Source organism: Pristiophorus japonicus, chromosome 2 (assembly GCF_044704955.1).
Source record: "Pristiophorus japonicus isolate sPriJap1 chromosome 2, sPriJap1.hap1, whole genome shotgun sequence".
NCBI classification, from domain to species: Eukaryota; Metazoa; Chordata; class Chondrichthyes; family Pristiophoridae; genus Pristiophorus; species Pristiophorus japonicus.
Window position 1 is genome coordinate 232,716,398 of NC_091978.1, and position 27,609 is coordinate 232,744,006.

A 27,609-nucleotide genomic window follows, 5' to 3' on the forward strand; every position below is an offset into this window, starting at 1 on the left:
ATATGACATAGATACGTGATTCTATGAGAATTTCTACTCCCAGGTACTATAAAACCTACAATCGACATCACTAAGCTAGTTTGTTTTGATCTAAAGATGAACTGAAACTTAACTAACACTCCTAAACCCCCAAAAACTCTACACGCACGCAGGGCCTAAGGGGATGAATAGATGGGATCACAATGTTTGAAGGATGCACGTAATTTGAAGAATGATCACTAGTTAATTACAGATGTGGAAGTCCATTTGACCCATTTTATTTCATCTATCCAGAATGACCTTCAAGTCCTCTTGCTGCAATATCAAATTGGTTCTGAAATGATTCCAAGTTTTCATCTCCACTGCTCCGTCTGGCATTCCATTCCAGGTACTGATCACTTTGCGTGAAGAGCTTCCTAAATTCAGCCCTAATTTATCTTTAACCTATTGTCACTTGTCCTACTCTCAAATTAAAGCAATTTTCCAGATTTACAATCTTATACACTTCTCAGACGCCTCCTTTGAAAGCTGAAAAGCCCATGTTTCAGCAATCATTCCTCATATTTCAGACTCGCCAGGGGGCAAGGGGCGAGGAAGAGGGCGAGGAATCAAAACAATCGGTCTTCTGTACGGGCTGTCCATGACCGACCCATCAGACTCCAATTCACATGAATGATACCCCAGATCCCCGTCGCTCACCACATCCCCATACAATCCCTGTCTCATGGCGTATCACAGCGTCCTCCTGGGTAAAAAAAGTGAAATGAGACGACAAAATATTCCAATCACACTTAATAAATTTATCTATAAACATATCACATATATGACGTGAATTATAATAAGTAATGACCCTTGTGCCTGCCATAATTGAATAGCTGTCATTGTGTGTAAGGTGTGAGATGTGGTGTGAGTATTGCTAGGTAAAGATTGTTGGTGGGTGAGTGCTGGAGGTGTGGTGCATTGAGTAGTGTGTGAAGCTTGTGGTACAGATGGTGGTATGTAGCATTTGTTGAAACCTTCTCCCACCCTGACCACCCGCGTGAGCTCATTCTGGGGTGTCATTCATGTGACTTGGAGTCTGATGAGCTCTTCCTGCACTGGGTGTGGGTCCTGGGGATCACAATGCTGCCATGACGTGGTGTGCCGCCTCTCTCCACATAGTCTAGCAGACTTGTGGCGGGGTCCACCTCCCAGTTGGGGGGGGTACAGGACCACCTGCCTTCTCTCCACCACTAAAACCAGTAATTCCAAAGCTTCATCCGAAAACCTCTGGGCTTTCTCCCTGGGGCAACGATCTGCCATCAGGATTTGTAAATAAGTACTTCTTCCCCTTCTTATGGTTGTTGAGGCAGCTGCACACCCAACAATGCTGAAAATGTGGTGCTGCAGCATCAATGAACGTCCCATTTTAGTGGTGAAAAAAGCCGGGGCAATTTTTTCTCGAGGTTAGACGACACCCAATATTGGTCCATCATTTCAGTGTAATGCCAATGAGCTCGGGTTTTTAGATGAGAATCATGACTGCAATCTTTTACTGAGGAATGACGATGAATTTTGCGGCAGTCTAGACGATTTTCACCTGGCACTACTTAACCATTTTAGTCTAAACACAGCCCTTTTCTTGGCTATAAATGAATTTTTAGCCCTATGTTTTGGCTAAGTTATTGATTACTGCTCTGCACTGGTTGGACATTTTATGCATCAAGTCTATTGAAGGCTTCTAGATTTTGTTTCCTATTTTGTTTTAAGCTATGAATCATTAGCCAAAATGATCTTACACGGTATGCCATTTATCTTTCTTCTTCATTTAAACATCCACTACATATTGTAGAATATTAAGTAGCACAATTCAGAAGGGAGATGGGGAGGTTTTTGCAGAAGAGCCTAACACTAGCTGCCAGATGGATGCCAAAGACATTGCGTGCAGCAGTCAAACTAATGTTACTCCACGTGGCAGCTTTGTAAATAGTACCAATCAAAATCCATTTAAGACATGGAATAATCTCCAACCATCCCCCCAGCCACCTTCCATGTAAGGTGACAGCAGTTCAGAATGCATTTAATCATCCATTAAACTATTTGTTGCTTGGTCACCAGTTGTCTTGAATTTTTGCACAAGAAACAAATAATTGTTGAAACTTCAGAAACTACTTTGTATGGGAGATATACTTAAGGTTCCACAAGCACTCATTTAATGAAAATGGCAATTTTCAATTAAAATTGGGGACAATAATTTCTTCTCCAAAACAAATGAAACTGGTGCCAGTTTTTGGAAACTCCTAAGGTATGTGTGCTGCTTCTAGGTGTTAACCAAGTGGCAGGATTCCATGAGGCTGGGTGTTGTGTTCCTATATGAGTTTCTTGCAACTGAAATGACCCTCATTTCACAGCAGCTAAAATCACTAGATAGACTTGCTGCAGGCTGCATCTCTTATGCATCTGCATAGACAGCCGATTCCTACACCCTTTCAACCACCTGTACAGGCATTGGAGAAGGGTGGTTAGAAGGCCAATAGATACTGCAATCCTGAGAGTGTGCAACATCTGTACCCATTCTTGCCATGTCAGTAGCACAGACTTTGTATGGCTACTGATCTGCAGGAAAACAGACCCAATGGTACCAATGAGATCAGTGAAACTGAAAAATACTCTCAATCATTTGGAGGCCAGAAGTACCATCCCACTCCTGGCGCCGCAGATCAGTATGGCAGCAGGACAAAATCACTGACAAAGCAGAGACTGCCCTTAAAAACCCTATAATCAGGGTCACTGCTGCCTATCAGTCTGGAGTTGTCACATGCTCCAGACTGCAAAGATATCCATCACAGTACTGCACATATGGTTAATGGACTCTTCCACTTATTTTGCCATTTGTAGAACAATGACATGCCTCCCAGCACCTGCACATATATCCGATGTCCTTCTCAAGGGAAATTAGGGATGGGCAATAAATGCTGGCCTTGCCAGCGATGCCCACATCCCATGAACGAATTTTTAAAAAAAGCTTCTTTCTTCTAAAAGCAGGCACATCAGCTGAGAGGGGTGATCTCGCCTGACTTTTCAAACAGTAATGTCTTCCTCCTCATCTTCGATCCCCAGTTGTTCATCTTTCACCCAGTGCAGTCTTTAGTTCAGTCAGAACTTGTGTCTCTTGGGCTAGTGTTTGTAGAGGGAAAGAGTGAGCGACAGCATCCGCTCTGATGCACTTGTAAGAGTGCTTCAAAAGTCACTCTCAGTATGGGTGACATGAGGGTATCATGATATAGTTTGCTGACAAAGGAGATGCGAGTAGGTAAGTCCCCTGCTCCATTGTAACTGCTCCCCACACCCACCCGACACCCCTCCCCGCCTGGCTGGGGATTTGAAATCAACCTCAAGGAGTCTGATGAGCTAGTTGTTCAAATGTAGAAAGACATAATGTCGAGATGCCTGTAACCACAGACAGACATTTGTTAAACACTCAAGGTACTAAGAAAAGGCACCTAACCGGCCCTTTTTAAAATGTAGCAGAGAAACCTTTGATGATATTCCTGTACAAGGATATGGAAGTATGCATCTTTTAGTTCTTGGCTTCAAACCAGAACTTTTGCCGTACTACCTGAATGATCTGAGATAATTTGAATTTTTCCTGTTTCAGGGACTCATTTTATACTCTTGTCTAGTATTGGGCAGCACTTTCGGTGTCATTTTAGGAACAATAAATACCCAGGGTAGAAGTCTGTCCTCTCCTGCTCAGAGCAAATCTGTTGAAATCTAATGCCAGATATTTGTCAATCTCAGCTAGAATTCTGTAAATGATTTGACTGAATTAGCCAACAAAACTTTGGAAAAGTGCTTGTGAAACAGAAAATATGTATCTCTGACGGTCTTCAAGACCTATGCATCTGGAATGATATTTCCTCACTTTCCTTAAGCTGTTCAAAGAAGTTAGACAGGAGACAGCAGAGGCTCTGACCAAAATCATTCAATAGATATGCAAATTACACCATGGGACTGGTGATTAGCCAAATCCGCAAATGGGGGACTATTCAAGGGTTCCACTAATGTCGGTTCAATCTTGCACACTCAGTCTCATGTACAGGACCAGGTCATTTTACATGTCCACTGAGATCTGTGATCACAGCCCATGGGGAAGCGTGTACAAAGACCACCACAAAATCTGTTGGTTACAGTCAAAGGGCTCAATTTTCCACATGGGTGATTTTTGGCGCAATTGAAGAGGTACTTATGATTTTTTAGTGACCCAAGTGCGGCAAACAAAACCCCAAGTTTCGCCGGAATTAACTGAATTTGGAGCAGCGCAGATTGGCCTTAAGCTTTGTGGGTGGAGCTTAAGGCCTGCGCCAAAAACTGATGTTGCTAGGGTAACAAGGGATGCTCAGAAAGGCTGAGGTTAGAAACTGAAAAAGGGCTGAGGCTGGGCAGGAAACTGAAGCCATTGCCATCCCGGGCCGAAAGACAGCGGGCCGGTGCGGGGTCATTTTGGCCCGGGAAGGCAGCGGGCCGGTGCATGCGGGGTCCTATCGGCCCGGGAAGACAGGGGCTGGCCTGCACCTATCCCAGGCCGAAATGACCCATCCCCCACCTACCTAACCTGTCTTCAGCTTCGGCCGAAGGGCTTGCCGGTGCGTTCTCCCGCCCCTAGCCCAGACCAAGTGGTCTCCTCCCTCTCGGTCAAAGGCTTCCCCCCACCCCCTCTCTCTTACCTTTCCTGCTGCTGCTGTCCGGGCATCTGCTGCACTTACCTGCACCGAATTCTTTAACTCTCCGCAAGGGTTTTCTCAAGTGGCCATATACGCTGGCCTAAGTAGAACTGGAGTAACTATTAGCTGGCCAAAGTTGCCTAAATGGCCAGAATTGGCGTAAGTAGCTGTTAACGCCTCCTTTTGAGAAAAAAAACTTACCTAAAAAATACGTAACTAAGTGAGTTACGCTGATGCGAATTGATTGGGGAAACTGGGGATTTTTAAAGTTAGGCCAGAAAAAGCAGCCCGAGCAAATACTGGGGAAAATTGAGCCCAAAGAGCTGAAATATGGGTTCTACACTCGGGCTGGGATCCCTGGAACAAGTAGGTTAAGGCTTTGAAAAAACTGCATGTTGAAAGCCTCTATAAATTTGGAAGGGCAAACTACTTTTAAGCAGTTCATGTCATCCTCCTCCTCTCTCTCTCTCTCTCTCTCTGAAAAAGGAATCTTTTTCCAGTTTACCTGCAAATTGTTAGGGAGGGTTTTAGATGAGCTCAAGGGGAGTTCCAGCCATCCTCTGCTGCACAGAACATAGCTCCCACTGAATCAAAAGTATGAATGGATTTATTAAGACAATCAAAACCTTTATCCAAAACACACTGCCATTCTATACTAGAAATTTGACAACCCTTCATATAGGAATCCAACAATAGCTGGATTGCTCAGAGATCTGTGTTAGAAACCAATGCATATAACCCCGAGAAATATATTAAGTGGGCACTGCCATCCTCAAATCTATTGATGTTTTTAAGGGAGACACTGACAGTTAGCAGTGACAATGGGGTCCATTCCTATGTAGCCGATCGTGCATTATCCATTCCCCATTGCAGACATTTGGAGTACTGAATTGTTATCTATTTCATTTTTTTTTAAAGAAGTACTTTCTATAACAGTTGTGGTTTTGGCAGCCTGTTCAATCGCTTCCTTGGAGGGATATTTGTACTTGGCATTGCACCTTATGTAGAATATCTGTGTGTAGGCTTGAAAGGCCAAAGTGCTGACTGGTATCGGTATTTTTCCTACCCATGGCTTTGTTTGATGGTCAACTGGAGAGTATGCGATGGTTTATAGCTGCTATATGATCTGGCAATAGCATGAGCCAGTTTTTTTAATTTTTATGCATGTCTTAATACAGACAGCACCATTTTTCTGATGCAGGTTCTGGAAATTCACCAACAAAGGCTCCAAATCTTAGAATGAAACTTGAAAGGCGAGAATACAGACTGGACAGTTTTGGAAACAGAAAACGCTTACTGTGAAAATTACCATATCTTTCTAATCTAACCTGTGGATACACTGAGAATTTATTCCAATTCAACAAGAGCTATGATACAAGAAGCGGAGAGCACAATCTCTTTAGTAGAAAGAAAATATGAGCTGTGCAATGGTGTAAGGAACATAGAAGAATCCGTAAGTGGCACTGCTAATCTATGATGTTATGATGATATCTTCATATGGATGCTAAGTTCATAGCTTCCTTAGAATCAATCATGCTAGGCTTTCTCCTATGGTTTATGGAGACTGTTTAAATAATGATGCTCCCTTTCACCTCTCTCTTACTCTTCCCCATTTAATAAAAAAGCACTTTATCTGTTTTGACCCACACTCACCAGCTCAAGGTTCTGAACCAAGGCAGTTCATAAGAACGATACACTCTGTAACCGATAGTGATGATCTCATGAAAACACTTGATTTGAACATAGAGAACCTAGAAAAAGATATGAGAAATTAGTTTACTGCCCAAAATAGAACATAAAACTAAGAGTTCCAAAAAGAAATTTACAACACAGAAAATAGACTTAAAATCCTTGCCTTCAATTAGAAGATCTTAAACTTCAACTGGGGAGGGGGGAAATAAAGGAAAGAAAATCGATCTGTTGATACTAGAAACACTTGTCGCTGTTATTACACTGGCAGTTTGGTGTGAAAATCATATCAACATCAATTCGGCATCAGATTGACTATAACAAAGGAAACTATTCTATTTGGAAGCAACACCCAGTGGAGCTACAAAACAGAACCCTAAAAAGCAGGGGGGCTGAGGGTACACTGACATTGGGTCAGCTCCATTACAACAGGCAGAGTCAACATAATGACCCAGAAAGTGATATGTCACAAAGTCATTACATAAATAGACTTTCATCAATCTGTCAACTTCAGGCCGCAGACTTGCACGAGTAAATAAGATCTTGCTACAGGCAGCCAAATGTAATATTATTAAGAAGAATACTAGTAAGCCTGAGAATTGGGAAAGATTTAGAAACCAGCAAAGGATGATCAAAAAATTGCTAAAAGGCAAGAAAATAGAATGGGAGTAAAGTAGCAAAACTATTTAAACAGATTATAAGAGCTTCTACAAGTATGTAAAAAGAGAGTAGCAAAAGTAGAGGTTGAGACAAGAACAATTATAATGGGGAATTAGGAAATGGCAGAGACTTTAAACAAATATTTTCTATCTGTCTGTCTTCACAGTAGAAGACACAAAAATCATGCCAAAAATAGTGGGGAACCAAGGGACTAATAAGAGTGAGGAACTTAAATTAATTAGTATTAGTCGAGAAAAAGTACTTGAGAAACTAATGGGACTAAAAGCTGGTTGGCAAGCTGTAACTAGTGGGGTGCTGGAAGGATCAGTGCTTGGGCCTCAGCCATTTACAATCTATATTAATGACTTAGATAAAGGGACCGAGTGTAATGTATCCAAGTTTGCTGACGATACAAAGCTAGGTGGGAAAGTAAGCTGTGAGGAGGATACAAAGGGATATATAGACAGATTAAGTGAGTGGGCAATAAAGTGGCAGATGGAGTTTAATGTGGGGAAATGTGAGAATAATCACTTTGGTAAGAAGAATAGAAAAACAGAATACTTCTTTAAATGGTGAGAAACTAATTAGGTACAGCAAGCAATTAGGAAGGCAAATGGCATGTTGGCCTTTCTTGCAAGGGGGTTGGAGTACAAGAGTAAGGAAGTCTTGCTATAATTGTACAGGGCTTTGGTGAGATCACACCTGGAGTACTGTGCACAGTTTTGATCTCCTTGGTCACGGTGTCAGCTGTGGCTCAGTAGGTAGCACTCTCGCCTCTGAGCCAGAGAAGTGGGAAAGTGTGATTGAAGTTTTGTGAGGAAACTGGGAAACAGATTCCAACACTTCCCCCCCGCCCACACCAGGAGTGGATGGAAAGGGTCAATCATGGGATTACGGGAAGGCAGTGGAATGTAACAATAGGATAAACGTGAGCATTGTCCCCCCCACCACCATTTGCAACTGATATTCAATTGTAGAAAATAAAATAATTTATTTATAATTTTATTGCGCATTATCTTGTTCACTTCTCACCCTCCCTCACCAATTTTTAATTTCCACTACAATCTTGATTGCCACATTAAGCCTTTCAAAGAGCCTTACCAGATACAATTTACTATGGCTCCTCTTGGTTGGGTATAATTGTTTACGGATTACAACTTATATTGGCTGAGAACTGCAAAAATTAACCTACTGATAGCAGTTGAGTTGGGGTTAAATGACAATCAATACTAGAATTCAAATTTAGGCCTTCAATACAGGAGCCCAATGCTTTGCCCCAAGTAAAGATTAAAATTTTTTAATTAAAATGCATTTTTATTGCGCTGGAAAAATAACATTTTTCCACTAATGTTAGTTTACTAACCACAAGCATGAGTACTATGGGTCCCAGGTAGATTATTAGAAAGAAAAATGAAATCATGGCGAGTGACAAGATCCCACGAATCCACCAGTTCTTCCATCTGCAAAACAAAGCATGATTAAAAGTCCACGTTTCACTAATTAAATTGAAAAAGAAAGCTGAGTTTTAACACAAGTAAAAAAAAACGTAGAATATTTTTTACGAGTTCCCACTTTACAGTACTGTCTCTGTCCAAAATCTGTAAAGCATAAAGTCATTAACTATTCAAGCTTAATCGGCATTGGTCTAATGAAAAAGAGCCAATTTTGAAAGCCTTTCTTCATATTTGTATTTCCTCAAGCCGACCTGCATAAAAACACCATCGGTGGCAAGTGGGGTATAAGTAAGAGAGCAGCCCCAGGACCCAGTGCGGCGCCCCCTGACCTGCGTGAAAATACCATCGGCGGCAGGCGGGGTATAAGAAAGAGAGCTAGCCACTACAGCGAGCAGTGCGAGCTGGTCCCGGAGAGCGACCACTTCTACAAGGGCGACTGGACTGACGTCACTGGAGTTCAGGCAGCCAATTGGAGTGGCGTCCGAGCCCAGCGGGGGGCCGAGAGTCGGGCCCAGCCCGGGGGGGGGGGGGGGGAAGGCCGAGATCTGGGCCCAGCTTGGGGGGGGGGGGGGACCTGAGATCCGGGCCCAGCAGGTGCGATGACCGAGCCCAGCAAGGGGCGGCGTTCGTGCCCAGCAGGGGGTGGGTGGGGGGCACGGTCAAGTCCAGCGCAGGGAGACGGAGTTTGAATCCAATGGTGGGGGTGGGGGGCCTAGCTCTTTCAAGCCCATGTGGTGGTTGGTGTTCAACAGTCACCACACGTTAAAAAAATCCACGCACAGGCATCTTCCACCCTTTAAGATGTAACTCATTGTAACACCTGTGAGCTCATCTTTTTTGATGTGAAGAGCGTCATCCTCATCACGAGGGACTGCCTAGTAGTAGTAGTATTTCCTCTTACCAAGCAGTATCCTAACAAATCTTGGTTGTTTTCTCTCTAAAGCCTAAACATCCTTCCTATACTATACAGCCTAATACTGCACACAATACTCTAATTGAGATCTTAGGATTCATAACTTCCGTTGGCCTTTCTATGTATTTCTATAGTTTTACCTCTTATGATGATAAACTTAAAATTCCATTAGTTTTTTATTTTAAACAGCCTCGTCAATTTAAAGTGATGCCTTTAATGACCCGTACCCGCAAATCGCTCTGCTCTTCCACAACAACGAACCTATTTCCATTCAAAGTATAATTAATGTTTTTTTTACTAAAACGTATTACCTCACAATTTCTCAAACTGAATTAAATCTGCCACTTTTTAGCCTGTTCTCCCATCTCATCAATATTGTTTTGCAGATTATTTTGGTCTTCTAAAGAATTAACTATACCTCAAAGAATTCTAAGGTTTGTCAAGCATGATCACTGCTTTTGAAATGTGTGCAGGCATTCTATTTTTTCTTTATCTAGATATGTGGTAATTTCATCCTTAAGACTCTAATATTTCCCCTACCGCAGATGTTAAGCTAACTGGCCTGTAACTACCTGGTTTGCCTCAGTCTCCGTTTTTAAAAATGGGTACTACTTTGGGCACTCTCCAATACAACCATACACCAAAACTTTCCTATCAAATCATAAACATTACCAGAAGAGTAACAGTGGAGGAATTTGCATCCGCAAAACTGGTTTTGTAACTCTTACATATTTAACAGGTTTCACTCTGGGTAACCAATAATAGGTGTGTTTTCTGAAGATGGCAGGCATGAAGAGCAAGTAAAATTGTCTTCCTCACTCACGCCCCTCTCACTATCATACAAAAGCCAAACGTGGCCCGAGAGCCAAGCACAATGTAGGTACCTCTGAAACTCGCCACCGTTCAAAAGCCAAATGCGGCCCGTGAGCACTGCATGTTATCACCTCCAATATCAGAACTCAGAAGGTCAGCGCTGTGCATCACCTGAACCCAGAGAGGGTCGGCGCTGTACCTTGCCTGAACTCTATAGCTTGACTGACAATGACTGGATCAAATTATACATTGAACCTAGCTATGTAGAGAACTTCAATGAAGTGCTGAGGATCTACAGTTTGACTGGATCAAATGACACATTCCAGGCAAAGTGTCATTTCCTGGCGGTGCCAATACAAAATCTTGTTAATTACACTGGGCGGTGCCACTAAACACTGCCAATAATTTTAGCCGGTATGCAGCCTAGTGGAGTGGTATTTATCTGTCTTCTGAGGTGATGGGAGAATGTGGTGGGCATCCCAGATATTCTCCATTAAGCAATTTATTAAGATTCTTTACTAATTATACCTGGGCTTTGCTAACCCATAAACAGAAAAAGATTAAAGGCATGGATTTCAGTTAATAAGAAACTGCATATAGAAACTTGTTAAGTCATAAACGTGAGAACAGGTTTTTGGGGAGAGGCACGGGAAAAGCCTGAACTTTAGCAGAGTGTCTATTGATACTTCTGTGTCAGCCAAGTATCAGAAAAATGGTCAGAAAAATCATATGCACTTGGATTTTCAGTAAGTGCTCCCGGCAGGCGAGGCTTTCTACTGGAATTGGGAAAAGGAAAAATTAAACCGCCATTGCCAGCATTAAACATACCCAGAAAAGGTATAGCAATACCTTGTTGATCAAGGGCCCCCTCTACCTTGTCTCAGCAGCATCCATTAACTAACTTCAGAAGCGCATCTCCTATTGCATCAGTATGAAACTTCTCCATTTCCCCACACCAACCATACTTACCACTTCCCCAAGTAAGACTTGGTATTTATTAATTTAAAACCAGTTTATTTTTTTGCTGTTAGTAGTATCAGAATGTAGGTTGTAGTTGCACTATACTATTTTTTTTTAAGGAGAGAAAATTAAGATGAAGGGCAAATGGCCAAGGCCATATTGTTGGACACTACAGAGGGTAAATCAGGAAGCAGAGATTAGGTTATGCCAAGCTTTAGCTTTAAAAACCTGGTGATTATGGGCCCAAAGTTCCCCAGCCGCCTAGAGCGGCGCAGTTAGGGGTGGCATGCTGACTTTCTAAGCTAAGAAAAGCGCCAAAAACTTACCTTCTACTTTGGACGCTCCCTTGTCGTCCGGATCCATTGGCGTGGCGCTGCAGAGCCTGCGGGGGGAGGAGCTTTGGCCGCGCTTGCTCATCGCGGCTGGCGGGGGGGGGGGGGGCGGGGCTTTGGCCCAGCATCTTGTGGAGTGCCGGCAGGGGGACGCATGTCTGTTTGAGTGTGCGCGCATGCGCAATGGGCGTTTCAGCGTGCGCGCATGCGCAGTGCAGCAGGAAGCTTGGCAATCGGCCAATTAAAGGGAGAGCGTCCTCAGCATCATTGGTAATGAACCATATATAAAGGCAAGGTTTAAATATTGATTTGTGTGTGGTTGAGGGAGTGGAAAGGAATGCTGGATAGGTGGAAGAAAGGTGAGAAGTGTGATTTTTGCACATTACCTGAGTGTAAGTCCAATACACGAATGGCGCAAGAGCGTGCAACAAGAAGAATTTTCTCCATGAGGAAGTGGAGAAACTAGTTACCTGTCATTGAGGAGAAATGGCTGGAGCTGGATATCAGCAAGAGTGGTCCGTCACAAAAGTTTCACCCAAGGAAATGAGATGATGATGGAACCTAGTTGCAGAAGAATACTCCGCAGGGGTCAATAGCGCAAGATCTGGAAGCCAGTGCAAGAAGAAATGGCAGGACGTTGGTCAAGTAGTGAGTGTAAGTAATACCTTCATCTTTAAATTGAATTGCAATTGAAAATGTGACCATCTGTATGTGGCCCACCCATCAGAAGCGCACCATGTGTGAAGATTAATATTTTCATCTTTGCAGAAGAAATTGGCCCATAACAAAAGGGAAAGACTTAGAACAGGAGGAGGTCCGCCAAATCTGCAACAACTGTCACCCCGGAACAGAGGGTTGCTGCCTTGCTGAGTCGCACCGGCAGAAATACAATCAGCTCTGCACAAGCTGGACCCACACATAAGGGTGAGGGTGAGTCATTAAAATGCATTGTCACCCTTCAAATCAACCTGCCTACTGGCCTGCTACGCATCAGACTACTCATGCCATCCATCCTGCAACCTCCTGTGCTGCTAACCATTTGACTGTTCTGTTGTATTTTGCAGAAGACGACAACACTCCTCAACATCCTGAAGATCCACCAGAAGATCCAAATGCGTGCGCTCTAGACCAAGGCGGGTGGAGGGAGGAGGGGTCCATGGAAATGTGTTCACAGGAGAATGCTGACCGCGATCAGTCCATAGTACAGGGCGTCACACCGCCAGAAACCTCCAAGAGCTAATCGAAGACATTCCATGGTTTCACACCTTCCGAGGTCGGGGGTTCCAGTGGCGGTCGTGAAATGCATGTTGGGACACCCAGTGCCCCACTATCCCAGCCTGCGCCTCACACTGGAGGGGTGCCACTAGACAGACCCACGGCGAGGGGGAAGGAGAAGCCGACCAATCTCTCCTGTGATGCAGCCCTCAGCAGAGGTTAATCAGGTTCTGTCATTGGGTGAAGAGACCAATGCCCTCACAAGATCACTCGTGGCGGCCGTCAGTGGGGTACATGATGAGGTAGCGACACTCTCGAGTGAAATCTCAGCATTGAGACAGGAAGTGAGGGCGGGCATTTCAGAGGGTGTGCAAACGATGGCAGATGCCATGAGGGAGCTAGCTTCTGCAATAAGGGCACAAAGGCCGGATACTTAAATGCCACTCCCACTTCAATCCACGAACCAGCCACTGGTAAGACCCAAGCCGGGCCCCCGACACACTTTCCCTGAGATGTGGGTGAGGGATAGGTGCAGCCTTTCTTTGCTGTTGTTGTTGTCGTTGTTGTTGAAGTGCACTGTAAAATATCCAATAAAAGATATTTTGCATTAAAACTATTTTCCATTAGGACCACATAACATTTAGGGACAACTGTAAAAAGTAAAAGTCCCTCACCGCTAGTCATGTGTGCCTGCCGCCCCTAGTCCTGGCGGGAGTGCTAGCCGGTGTGTTCTGCAGTCGGCAAGGTAGGGCTGCTCTATTTTAGTAGCTGATTTATCTTTCATTTATTTTTGATGATGTTGTGCAGCTGTTGTGCTGAAGATGGTGTGCTGATGTTGTGAAGGTCTTTAGTGCTTTAGAATCCTCTAATTCACCTTCGCCCCAACCACCCATGCCTGGCTACCTGCGCTGAGTTCTTAAATGTAGGTAAGGTTTTTCTGTGCCTACAAAAGTGGCCACATAAACTGGCCTAGTTAGTTTGGAGTAACTTTCAGCTTCTATGGCCAAAAGAGGCGTAAGTAACTTGTCACGCCTCTTTTTGGAGAGAACAAACTAGAAAAAAATCTAACTAACTGCCTTACTGCAGCAAGTTAAATGAGGAAATTTGTGATTTTTAACTAACTCCAAAAAAAGCTACTTACTCCAAAAAAAATGGGGCAACTCCTGGGGAAATTTGAGCCCTATAAAAGGAAGTAAAGATTAAAGGAAGTGAAGAGTCTAGTAAAGAATGAGTTCGAGGGGGATACTGTGAAATCCATGTTGGTTTCTACACACTTGGTTGGAGAGAGGAAGAATATAACAGCAACATTTGCATCTTTCAAGGGGAAAAATGGTCAAGTTCAGAGAAGCACTGATCATAGCAGTATCAAGAAAGAAAAGTTAGGTTGGATGGAGAAACAGAGGTTTGGAGACTAGAGGTAAAAGAGGAATTGCCTGTCAGTTGACAAGCTTTATCTTGTTTCATGATACAAAGCAGATGTTAGAAGAGCTTTCCAAAATATGGAAACAGTATTCAAATCCTGGATAGTCTTTGACTTTAGGGAGAGTTGGGAGATACTTGGGGAATAGTAGAAATGTTTGTCACAAACATTTGGAGGTAACTTTAATAATGGAGGTTAGAGGAGATAGTAAGGTCAAAAATATCAACGGATGAAAAATGATTACAGTTGGTGCCCAAAGAGTTTTACTTACAATCAACATAAAAAACTTTCATCACAATAGTTGGTGAAAGAATATTATGCAAAATCACTGAGCGATGAAATCGACTTTTATTCATCACATTTTATTCCCTCTTTTATGTTCCTTATATCATACCCTAAATCTCTAATTCGAAGGGGGGGTTGGGGGGCAGGGTGACAGGCCAACTGCTCCTGCTACTAGGATGTGCACAAGCCAGCTCAGAGAGACCCATTCAATTTTCCCTCCATTGATATATGGAATAGCCTAGTCATAATAATTCCAATGGAGATGATTACAAACTTAACGCATGGAATAGTTTTGAGGTTATGTGTTCAATTCCCTCCCCCCCACTCTTTGAATTCCTGATTTCTGCCACATTGTTAAGAGGAGCCAATTAAGTTTGGTGGCTCTCCACAGAGGGAGGGGGTTAAATAAATATTAATACATTTCATACACTACAATGTAAATGATACCTTGAAGATAACCCTGATAGAGCCTTATTGAATACTTCTGGAGTGCTGTCATTTGAGGGTGGAACATCGGGAATATCTGAATCAGGTTTCAAGTCTGGATCGCCATCAACTTCCATCCCTGCTCTATCATCGATATCAATCTCCTAGATCACAAAAGCAAATAAATTAACTGACAATGTATTGTACAAGGAATCAAAAGTAAAAAAAAAATAGCATGTAAATCAATTCAAAATTGTTCAAATCTTGGAGACCACATGGAGATTACTCTGTCCGGCACGATTTGTGTTTCTTTCGTGGTACAGCCAACAGACCATTTGGAAAAGAAAAACAGCCAGAGACTATAATGATCTGAGAGCAAAGCACAAGGTAAAGGAGAGGATGACTTGGAAAGTTAATGCATGGGTGCAGGGCTGGTGCAGAAGGGAAGGGGTCACATTCTTGGAGTGGCTTTCACCTGCAGCAATGTCCTTGTGAAGAGGGTAAACAGAGCAGTGAAGGAACATTTAAAGTAACATGGCAGGGGATGGTAAAAGTCTTGTTTTGAGACTCGAAAGGAAGAGCTAAATTAATAATGTTATCGGACTAGAAGCAGAAGGCTTAGCAGAAAGAGAGAAAAAAATACAAGAAATAGAAAGGAAGATACCATGAGGTAACAAATGATAAAAATGCCACTATAGAAGGGACAAAGGATAATGGGAATGGCAGCATAGTGGTTATGTTACTGGACTAGTACAGGTGGAGCATTCGAAATCTGGAAACCTTGGGACCGAGGCCGTTCCAGATTATGGGTATTTCTGAACGTCTTTCCAACATCCCGAGTCCGGAAACGCTTGGGCTGAGGTAAGGGGGCGGGGCCTGGTGAGTCCAGCGGCGGGGCCTGGGGAGGGGGCCAGGGAAGTCCGGCGGCGGAGCCTGAGGAGGGGGCCGGGGGAGTCCAGCGGTGAGTCCGGGGGAGGGGGCCGGGGGAGTCCAGCGGTGAGTCCGGGGGAGTCCAGCGGTGGGGCCGGGGGAGTCCAGCAGTGAGTCTGGGGGTGTCGACGGTTCCGGGATCCGCAGCTTTGGCTGCGGGTCAGGGGCTGCGACCAGGAAAAACCTGCGTTGAAGACCTGCAAAAAAGGTAAGTTAACGTTTTTATTTTTTAAATTCTTTCTCAGCGATTTAGTAGATAAGGGTTTTGTGAATTTTTATTTTTTGTTTTTTGGAAAAATAAAGTGCGTTTTTCCCCCTCCCTTGGCCCAACTCGATGATCGGTTTAAAAAAATGTCAGGATTTCTGAACATTTTCCGGATTCCGGACGGCCCCACCATGGATCAGCCCAGTATCTGGATTCTGAAACATTCTGAATTTCGGAACTCCGCATTTCGGACGCTCAACCTGTAATCCAGAGGCCTGGACTAATGATTCAGAGATGTGAGTTCAAATCCCACCACAGCAGCTGGGGAATTCAGTTAATTAAATAAATCTGGAATAAAAAGCTAGTATCAGTAATGGTGACGATGAAACTATCGGATTGTCGTAAAAATCCATCTGATTCACTAATGTTCTTTAGGGAAGGAAATCTATGTGACTCCAGACCCACCGCAATGCGGTTAACTCTTAACTGCCTCATGAAACAGCCAAGCAAGCCACTCAGTTGTAACAAACGACTACAGAAAACAATAATAAAAAAACTGGACGCACCACCCGGCATCAACCTTGGCACCGGCTTCGGACACGACAAAGCACATGCAGCTCAGTCGACCCTGCAAAGTCCTCCTCACTAACATGTGGGTACTTGTGCCAAAATTAGGAGACCAGTCCTACAGACTAGTCATGCAAAAGCCTGACATAGTCATACTCGCAGAATCATACCTTTCAGCCAACATCCCAGACTACTCCATCACCATTCCAGGGTATGTCCTGTCCCACTGGCAGTGGTATACATTGAGTAGGGAGTGGCCCTGGAAATTCTCAACATTGACCCTGGACCCCACAAAGTCTCATGGCTTCAGGTCATGGTCAAGGAAACCTCCTGCTGATTAGGATCTACCGCCCTCCCTCAGTTGATGAATCAGTGCTCCTCCATGTTGAACAACACTTGGAAGAATCACTGAGGGTAAGCAAGGGAACAGAAGTACTCTGGGTGGGCGACTTCAATGTCCCACACCAAGAGTAGCTCGGTAGCACCACTACTGGCCGAGCCCTGAAGGACATAGCTGCCAGTCAGAGCCTGCAGCAGATTGAGAGAGAATCAACTTGTGGTAAAAACCTACTTGACCTCTTCTACACCAATCTACCTGTCGCAGATGTATCTGTCCATGACAGTACTGGTAGTAGTGACCACCGCATAGTCCTTGTGGAGACGAAGACCTGTCTTCACACTGAGGGAACCCTCCATCCTGTTGTGTGGCACTACCACTGTGCTAAATGGGATAGATTCAGAACAGATCTAGCAGCTCAAAACTGAACATCCATGAGGCGCTCTGGGCCATCAGCAGCAGGAGAAATGTATTCCACCATAATCTGTACCTCATGGCCCAGCATATCCCTCCTTGTCATTACCATCAAAACTCTCCCACTGGCTGGAGTCAAACCTAACACAAAGGAGGATGGCTGTGGTTGTTGGAGGCCAATCATCACAGCCCCAGGACATCGCTGCAGGAGTTCCTCAGGGCAGTGTCCTCAGCCCAACCATCTCCAGCTGCTTAATCAATGACCATTCCTCCATCATAAGGTCAGATGTGGGGATATTCGCTGATGATTGCAGAGTGTTCAGTTCCATTCACAACTCCTCAGATAATGATAGCATGCAGCAAGACCTGGAGGACATTCAGGCTTGGGCTGATAAGTGGCAAGTAACATTTGCACCACACGTGACAGGCAATAACTATCTGCAACAAGAGAGTCTCACCACCGCCCCTCGACAAGCAACGGCAATACCATCGTCGAATCCCCACCATCAGCATACTGGGGGGGGGTCACCATTGACCAGAAACTTAACTGGATCAGCTATATAAATACGGTGGCTACAAGAGCAGGTCAGCGGCTCAGTATTCTGTGGCAAGTGTCCACCTCCTGATTCCCCAAAGCCTTTCCACCATTTACAAGATACAAGTCAGGAATGTGATAGAATACTTTCCGTTTGCCTGGATGAGTGCAGCACCAACACTCAAGAAGCTCAACACCATCCAGGACAAAAGCAAAATACTGCAGATGCTAGAATCTGAAAACAAAAACAGAAAATGCTAGAAATCTCAGCAGGTTAAGCAGCATCTGTGGAGATGTAATAGATTCTTAAGGACGTGCAGGGGCAGTGAAAGGAGGGGGGGGGGGGCGGAGGACGGACAAAAGGGAAGGTCTGTGATAGAGTGGAAGGCAGAAGAGATTAAGAGACAAAAGGGATGATCGGCAAAAATGAGATGATAGTGGAATATATAAAAGACCAAAGATGAGTCTAGATGGGGTGTGGGGGGGGGGGGGGGGGGGAAATCATCACCACCTGCCATGGGAAAGAAGAAAAAAAGGAGCGGGATGGGGGTGGGGTTTAAAAAAAAGGGAAAAAAATATGGGCAGAGGTTATGGTCTGAAATTGTTGAATTTGAAGTGGAGTCCAGAAGGCTGTAAAGTGCCTAAATGAAAGATGAGGTGCTGTTCTTCGAACTTGCGTTGAGCTTCATTGGAACAGTGTAGGAGGCCGAGGACAGAGAGGTCAGAGGGAGAGTGGAATGGAGAATTAAAGTGACAGGCGACTGGAAGCTCGGGGTCACGCTTACTAACTGAACAGAGACATTCTGCAAAGCAATTACCCAATCTACGTTTGGTCTCCCCAATGTAGAGGAGACCACATCGTGAGCAGTGAATACAGTATTTGAATCTCTTATCTGGAACCCTCAGGACCTGGCCTGTTCTGGATAAGGGATTTTTCTGGAGGGATGGTCACGTTAAATTGGATGGTACAGGTTTGGAGAAAGGAGATATCGGGTCTGGCTGGCTTAAGGCTGGGAGTGCGGCAGAGAGATCATAGGTGGGGGGGCAGTGGATCGCGGGGTCAGGCCAGCGATTGCAGGAGTCGGCAGCGAGGAAAGACTTCAATTTGTTCATGTCGGAATTCTGCGCACGTGCCACCTGGTGGCCGGGAATGGTTCCGCACGAGGGGTGGTTCCGAATAAGGGAGGTTCAACCTGTATACTAAATTGAAATTACAAGTAAATCGCTGTTTCACCTGGAAGGAATGTTTGGGCTCCTGGACAGTGGGAAGGGAAGAGTCGGAGATGGACCAACCCCATCAGCCTCCACGTTCAACGGATCATCCTCTGCCATTTCCTTAATCACCCCCAGCAGCCCCTCCCCTTACCACAGCACTTTCCCGTTCAAGCAAAGGAGATGCAATACCTGCCCTTTTACCTCCTCCCTTCCCACTGTCCAGGGCCCCAAACATTCCTTCCAGGTGAAACAGCGATTTACTTGTACTTCTTTCAATTTAGTATACTGTATTCGCTGTTCACGATGTGGTCTCCTCTACATTGGGGAGATCAAACGCAGTTTGGGTGACCACTTTACAGAACATCTCCATTCAGCCTGTAAGCGCAACCCCGATCTTCCGGTCACCTGTTACTTGAATTCTCTGCTTCACTCCCACGAATCTCTTCGTCCTCGGCCTCCTACACTATTCTAATGAAGCTCAACGCAAGCTTGAGGAATAGTACCTCATCTTTTGTTTAGGCACTTTACAGCATTCTGGACTCAACATCAAGTTCAACAATTTCAGACCATAATCTCTGTCCATATTTCTTTCAACAAGCACCCCCCCTTTTTTTGTTCTCTTTCACATGACAGCTGGTGGTGATCCCGTCTTTCACACCCCATCTAGACTCATCTTTTATCTCTTAACTTCTTCCATTACCAACTCATTTTTGCCCATCATTCCTTTTGTTTCTTAATCTCTTCTGCTGTTACATCTCAAACTTTTCCAGTTCTGACAAAAGGTCACAGACTTGAAATGTTAACTCTGTTTCTCTCCATAGATGCCGCTTGACCTGCTGAGATTTCCAGCATTTTCTGTTTTTATTCCAGGACAAAGCAGCCCGCTTGATTGGCATTCCATCCACCACCTTAAACATTCACTCCCTCCACCACCGGCGCACCATGGCTGCAGTGTGTACCATCAACAAGATGCAGTGCAGCAACTCTCAAAGACTTCTTTGACAGCACATCCTAAACCCGCGACCCCTACCAGCTAGAAGGACAAGGACAGGAGGCGCATGGGAGCACCATCACCTCATCCCAAAGATGGCATCTCAAACAGTGCAGCGCTCCCTCAGTACTGCACTGGAGTGTCAGCCTAGATTTTGTGCTTAAGTCTCTGGAGTGGGACTTGTATCCACAACCTTGTGACTCAAAAGGCCAACTGGGCCACGACTGAAAAGGATAATGGGACAGTAGTGTTAGTAAAGGACTTCATCACAGCACTAGAGTATGGGGGGAGGGTGCATTAAGACAGAGTCCAATTGCATACAGCTAAGAAAGAGGAAGGGAAAGGGTACAATATCTTGGTATGCATTACAAGTCACCCAACAGTTGCGATTAGATGGAGATGGAATTTGCAGACAATGTAGTCTTTACGCAAAGACTAGAGAAAGTGTTTTATAAGTATTGCCCAACTTACTCAAACTGAAGAGATCATGAATTCTAACATAAAATTCTTTTAGAAAGGAAAATATTGGGACAGAAATTCCGGCCTCCCGGGTCCATACGGAGTGTGTACGGACCCGGGAAAGCATCACAAAAGCCGTTTTTCAGCGCACAATGTGCATGCACTGAAAACCGGCTTTTCAGTTCTGTCAAGCTGGAGCCAGGACATTCGCATGGGCAAGACTGCGGCATTTATCCATATCTTGCCCAGAAAATGTCCTGAAAACTCTTGCACCAGATAAAAGCAGGCGCATAGCCTACTTTTACAGGCGTAAGGGTTTTAAAACACTTGAAACATAAAAAATAAAATTTTAAAAACACATTTTATTTTTAAAAACCCTGCCCACCACATTAAATGTATTTTAAAGCATAATTTAAAAAAAAATATATATTTTTAATAATACATAAATAACAAATTTAAATTAATGTTAAATATGTTGTGTATTTTTTCTATTTTTAATTAAAATGTTGTGTGTGTTTGCAGGGGGGGGGGGGGGGGGAAGGGTCTCATTATTATGAATGAGAACATACTTTACCCGATTGGCTGCCCAGAGGCATGTGACTCAGATCCAGCCCTGCGCATGTCCTAATGTACACATGCTGCGACGTGCGGTCAGTGGAGGCCTCAGGACCGGAAACTTGCGTGGGCGCAGCAACTTCAGGTAAGTGCGCTTCTTTAAGTTTTTTACCCTATCGCCCATGGGAAGCAGCCAACCGGGATTTCTGGGCCATTGTACCAAATCAATAATATCCACAATAAAGGTTCAGTCTCTTCTCTTCACCTTAGTAATGCTCAAAATAATGTGACTGAACAAACATACCTTTTCTTTCTCGCCCAGATTGGGCAAATTTTACTTCAGCTTTTATTGCAATTGGAACTTCTTAGCTGCACTGTTAAAGTGCATACAAAGCAAAGATTATGCACAATAAAAATGTGAACCTGTGCCAATGAAAGTGTTGTTACATCCATCATGATAAAGGAAGAAATCAGAATGGATATATTTTGGACTTTATTATGTAGTGCAACCCAAAGCTTCCTTAACCATTACCATGTAAGTTTGTGTTTTTGAGATTACTTATATTCCAAATTTTTATTCCCTGTCACCCTCCCTTTATTCCGGTTTTCCCAGGCAATGTACCACCTCTGGTAATCTGCTCCCTGGCCTCAACCACCATTCAAACTGGCTGTCAGGAAGTGCACAAAAGCACTTTGATGAAACTCCAGTTTTCACCACTTGGGCTCCCCACAGGAGGGCAATGGAAATGGGGAATTCAGAATCGGGAATTCCTGAATCTTTCCACTCCATGATGCTGCACGAGTATTCCAACATACTGCACTGTCACACATTGCAATTAACTAGTGACTTGTTTCTCGAATTAAAATTGTAGATTTTTGTCTTTGCATTCAATGAAATAACAAATGCAATATTCCCGATTGAGTCAACAGCTTTTATCTTCATCTAAAACCAGGGGCTCTGCTAATGCTCATCATGGAGCTCCAGGTCTTTTGATTTTAACATCAGACTCCTGACATTTCTACAGGTTACTCAGTAAATTGGGTCATGTGCAAACTGAGTGCACTCAAATACCCAGATATGGAATAAGATAATAGTCCGTGCAATTGGATCCTTCCACACAGCGTGCTGTAAAAACCAGTGGAACCATTTGATATATGTGCACAGTTAAATTACTTATTATACACCAAGTACTTTACAGATGCAAAGCAGTTATTGAAAGTATTATTTGTTGCAGGATAAACTGCTGGAAGAAAATATTGCTGCAGAAAGCTGTTTTTTTAAACAAAGCTATTTTAGTACAAGCCTTTTGCAAAATAAAAAATAATTAATCATTCCTAAATGACGTATTTACAACGAGCTGCATGTAGTATGATACTTGCTCAACTTTTGAACAGATATTGAAGGGCAACCATGAATAGCAATGGTATTTTGTGACAATGACTGGTACAATAATTCACAACAGAAAATGCAGACATGACACCAAATGTGTACATTAAAATATCAAAGAATACCACCATCAGCAAAAACGAATTGAGACACTGGCAAAAATTGCAAATGTGTACAGTTCTGGTTCGGTCCTGTTCTTTTCTTCATTTCAAGATGATCAGTAAGTAGAAACAAGGTGATTCTCCTTGATCCTGGGATTAATGAAGTCCATTTGGTTCATTCGGAAGCGGTAGCATACTGGTTATGTTACTAAACTAACAATCCAGTGGCCTGGACTAATAATCCAGAGGCGCGAGTTCAAATTCCACCACGGCAGTTGTGGAATTTAAATTAAGTTAATTAAATAAATCTGGAATGAAAAGATAGTGGGTCAAAAATTGCGGCCTTGCCAGGTCTGCACGAAGTGCGCATGGTCCGGCGAAGCCTTGTAAAAGCCAGTTCTCGGGCGCAATGTACATGCGCCAAAAACCGGCTTTTCCAATCTGTCAAAATTTCTTCAGACAGATCGAACGCATCCCCGCAGGAAAGACATTTCGTGTGGGAGAGATTGGGCTATTTGCCCAACTCATACCCAGCGAATGTCCTTCGAACTTTTATGCCTGGTAAAAGCAGGCGCATAACTTACTTTTACCAGTGCAATACTTTTTAAAAAAAAATAGAAAAATTAAATTTAATCACTCATTTTTATGTTTAAAAACCCTCTCCATTAAGGTAAGTTTATTTTTAACCATATTAAAACACATCAAAAAATATTTTTTTTCTAAAACATTTAATTACATTTAATTTCAATTAATTTTAAACGTGAGTTTCAAATTTTTTTTAATTGCACTGTGTCTTCAATGTTTTAAGAGGTTATTCTCATTGATAGCAATGGGAACTCGTACAAACAGAGTTTCCATTATTATCAATGAGAATACTTGATAGTGATTGGTGGTCAAAACTCACGTGATTGCAATATAGACGTCCATACGTGAAAGACAGATCGCCATACGCTGTGCAGCGAATGAAGGCCTCAGACCGGAATTGTACGTTTCTCCGGGACCAACAGGTAGTTTCGTAGATTTTTTTCGGTCGGATGCGTTCGTAGGAAGGAAGCCCCAGTATCAGTAATGGTGACCATGAAACTATCGGATTGTCGTAAAAACCCATCTCGTTGACGAATGTCCTTTAGGGAAGGAAATCTGCCACCCCTACCTGGTCTGGCAGATATGATTCCAGATCCACAGCAATGTGGTTAACTCTTAACTGCCCTCTGAAGTGGCCTAGCAAGCCACTCAGTTATAACAAACTGCCACAAGAAGCAATAAGAATTAAAAAACTGGACGCACCACCTGGCATCGACCTCGGCATTGGCTTCGGAGATGATAAAGACACAGGCTGGGGATGGGTGTTAAAATTGGGAGACCTGTCCCACAGACTAGTCAAACAACATCCTGACAGTCATACTCGCAGAATCATACCTTTGAGCCACTATCTCACACTGCTCCATCACCGTCCCACCAGCACGACAGACGCACCACAGGTGGCGGCATAATTGTATACAGTCGGCAGCGAGTGGCCCTGGGAGCCCTCAACATTGACTCCGGACCCCATGAAGTCTCATGGCATCAGGTCAAACATAGGCAAGGAAACCTCCTGCTGATTACTACCTACCGCCCTCCCTCAGCTGATGAATCAGTACTCCTCCATGTTGAACAACATTTGGAAGAAGCACTGAGTGTATCAGTCCTTGGAAATGAAGTCCTGTCTTCACATTGAGGACAACCTCCATCCTGTTGTGTGGCACTACCACCGTGCTAAATGGAATAGATTCAGAACAGATCTAGCAGCTCAAAACTGGGCATCCATGAAGTGCTATGGGCCATTGGGAGCAGCAGAATTGTATTCCACCATAATCTGTAACCTCATGGCCCAGCATATCCCTCACTCCACCATTATCAATCCAGGCGACCCACCCTGGTTCAAAGAGCATACCAGGAGCAGCACTTGCTTGGATGAGTGCAGCTCCAACAACACTCAAGAAGCTTGATACCATCCAGGACAAAGCATTCCACTTGATTGGCACCCTATCCATCACCTTAAACATTCACTCCTTCCACCACTGTCACACTGTAGTGTACCATAATTGGATAAGTACCTGAAGGAAAAAAAATTGTGGGGCTATGGGGAAAGGGTGGGGGAGTGGGACTAGCTGAAGTGCTATTGCAGAGATCTGGCCCAAGCTAGACAGGGCAAATGGCCTCCATCTGTGCTGTAATCACTCTATGATTCTATGATCTACAAGATGCACTTCAGCAACTCACCAAGGCTTCTGCGATAGCACCTACCACCTAGAAGGACAAGGGCAGCAGATGCAGGGGATCATCATCACCTCCAAATTCCCCTCAAAGTCAAACACCACCTGATTTGAAAATATATCAGCGTTCCTTCGTAATCGCTGGGTCAAATTCCTGGAACTCACTCCCCAACAGCACTACGAGAGTACCATCACCACACGGACTGCAGTAGATCAAGAAACCGGCTCACCACCACCTTCTCAAGGGCAATTAGGGATGGGCAATAAATGCTGGCCTTGCCAGCGACACTAACAATCCTAGGAACGAATGAAAAAACATGCAAATGCAAGCTGGGTACCAGCCAGAGTCTGTACAGCGTGTGTCAGCAAAATAAATGATGTCATTTATCTCATTGCTGTTTATGGAATCTTGTTGTACATACACTGGCTTCATGTTTTTCTACACTGCAACAGTGATTACACTTGAAAATTTATCAATGACCGAGAAAACTTTTGGATGTCCTATAGTACTAAACTACATAAATACATAAGAAATAGGAGCAGGAGTAGGCCATAGGCCCACTCGAGCCTGCTCCGCCATTTAATGGCTGATCCGATCATGGATTCAGGTCCACTTCCCTGCCCGCTCCCCATAACACCTTATTGCCCCATCGGTTAAGAAACTGTCTATCTCTGTCTTAAATTTATTCAACGTCCCAGCTTCCACAGCTCTCTGAGGCAGCGAATTCCACAGATTTACAACCTTCCGAGAGAAGAAATTCCTCCTCATCTCAGTTTTAAATGGGCGGCCCCTTATTCTAAGATTATGCCCTCTAGTTCAAGTCTTCCCCATCAGTGGAAGCATCCTCTCTGCATCCACCTTGTCAAACACCCTCATAATCTTATATTTTTCGATAAGATCACCTCTCATTCTCCTGAATTCCAATGAATAGAGGTCCAACCTACTCAACCTTTCCTCATAAGTCAACCCCTTCATCTCCGGAATCAACCTTGTGAACCTTCTCTGAATTGCCTCCAAAGCAAGTATATCCTTTCTTAAATATGGAAACCAAAACTGTACGTAGTTTTCGAAGTGTGGCCTCACCAATAACCTGTATAACTGTAGCTAGACTTTGTTGCTTTTATACTTCATCCCCTTTGCAATAAAGGCCAAGATTCCATTGGCCTTCCTGATCTCTTGCTGTATCTGTATGCTATCCTTTTGTGTTTCATGCACAAGTACCCCCAGGTCCCGCTGTACTGCAGCGCTTTACAATTTTTCTCCATTTAAATAATAACTTGCACTTGATTTTTTTCTGCCAAAGTGCATGGCTTCACACTTACCAACATTATACTCCATCTGCCAATTTTTTGCCCATTCACTTAGTCTGTCTGTGTCTTTTTGCAGATTTTTTGTGTCCTCCTCACACATTGCTTTTCCTCCCATCTTTGTATCGTCAGCAAACTTGGCTACACATTACACCCGGTCCCTTCTTCCAAGTTGTTAATAGAGATTGTAAATAGTTGCGGTCCCAGCACTGATCCCTGTGGTATCCTACTAATTACTGATTGCCAACCAGAAAATGAACCATTTATCCCGACTCTCTGTTTTCTGTTAGTTAGCCAATCCTCTATCCATGCTAACATCATCTGGCGATGGGTGAGAGATGCGCTCCACGATGATGACATTAAGAAAAGAACTTGTATAAATGCAAGTTTGTTATCTTTCTTTAATTAATGTCATCATTGTGGAGCATCTCTCTCATCCATACACAAATTTTGTTCACTACTGCAGGTTAATGTACCTCACGTGTATATTTATTTAATAAACTCTACCACCATTCAGTGTGAAACTTCGCAGTCTTTCTTTCACCAAAGTTTGGAATTCTGCCAGGTATTTATAAGACGTAGCACACCTTAAGGCAGCTTCTAGGTTTTTGTCAGCAGTTGCGAGTGGTACTTTGGCTTCCTCAGAGTAATTCTGAGAATGCTGACTCACACACCGAGAAGTGCCATATCCACCCCTGCTCTCTATCCGGAATACAATTGGATGTTGCTTGCCCTTTGCAATGACGTGCCCTGTTAGAACTGCTCGTTATTGGCTGAGTTTGCTTTCTTCGGCTGGCCTGGAGGAGGTTATTATGATTGGTCAAACTGACCACAATGACAGCTATGACAGCTCCTCCCTCTCCATGTAATGTTGCTTCAGTTTCCATACTTACATGTTCTGCTTAACATTTTATCAACAGATGCACAAAAAAGGTTAAAGTACACATGCATAAACTATGCGAATGTGAGTACTGAGATCATATGCCCGAACAATGGTGTCTATTACTCATTTTTTATTTAAAAATGCAATTAGCTGCATCTGGATTTCCAATTCGCTACATGTAGCTAGTGGTTCGAGGCAAATACGAGGCATCCTTGTGCAAATTCACTATTACAATCTGTAGCAACCACAAAACAAACATAAGAATTATACTGAAATACTGCAAAAGGGAATTTGAAAGTATTCCTATAGAAATACCACATGGATATTCTACTATTGTAACCTAACATGGTTGCAGGATAACACAATCATGTGTTTGGACATAATATTCACATTGACATTTACATTTGGTGATTTTCTTTGGGGGCGGTCACCAAGGCAAATGATGATGTTAGAGCTGGCGTAACTTAACACATCCCTATTTCAGTCACGCCCCCCTCCAGTCTGCCCCAATCAAGAACACTGTAATTACAAGCAGTATAGATGTGTACTGAGACATTCACAAATATTTGCCACTTTATAGGCCCAAATTTCCCTAACCTGCTTTTCTGGTGCCCTCAC

At 43.7% G+C, this 27,609-nt stretch overlaps 1 protein-coding gene across 1 annotated transcript in view; it reads right to left on the bottom strand.

Moving 5' to 3' along the window:
• Positions 1-27,609, bottom strand: part of cds1 (CDP-diacylglycerol synthase (phosphatidate cytidylyltransferase) 1) — a 200,969-nt gene that overhangs the window by 88,239 nt on the left and 85,121 nt on the right. The window contains exons 2-4 of the mRNA XM_070871063.1: positions 14,871-15,013; positions 8,395-8,491; positions 6,336-6,433 (exon numbers count right to left, since the gene is read on the bottom strand). Of these exons, the coding sequence (XP_070727164.1) occupies positions 6,336-6,433; positions 8,395-8,491; positions 14,871-15,013 (338 nt within the window). The remainder of the gene's footprint in view (positions 1-6,335; positions 6,434-8,394; positions 8,492-14,870; positions 15,014-27,609) is intronic.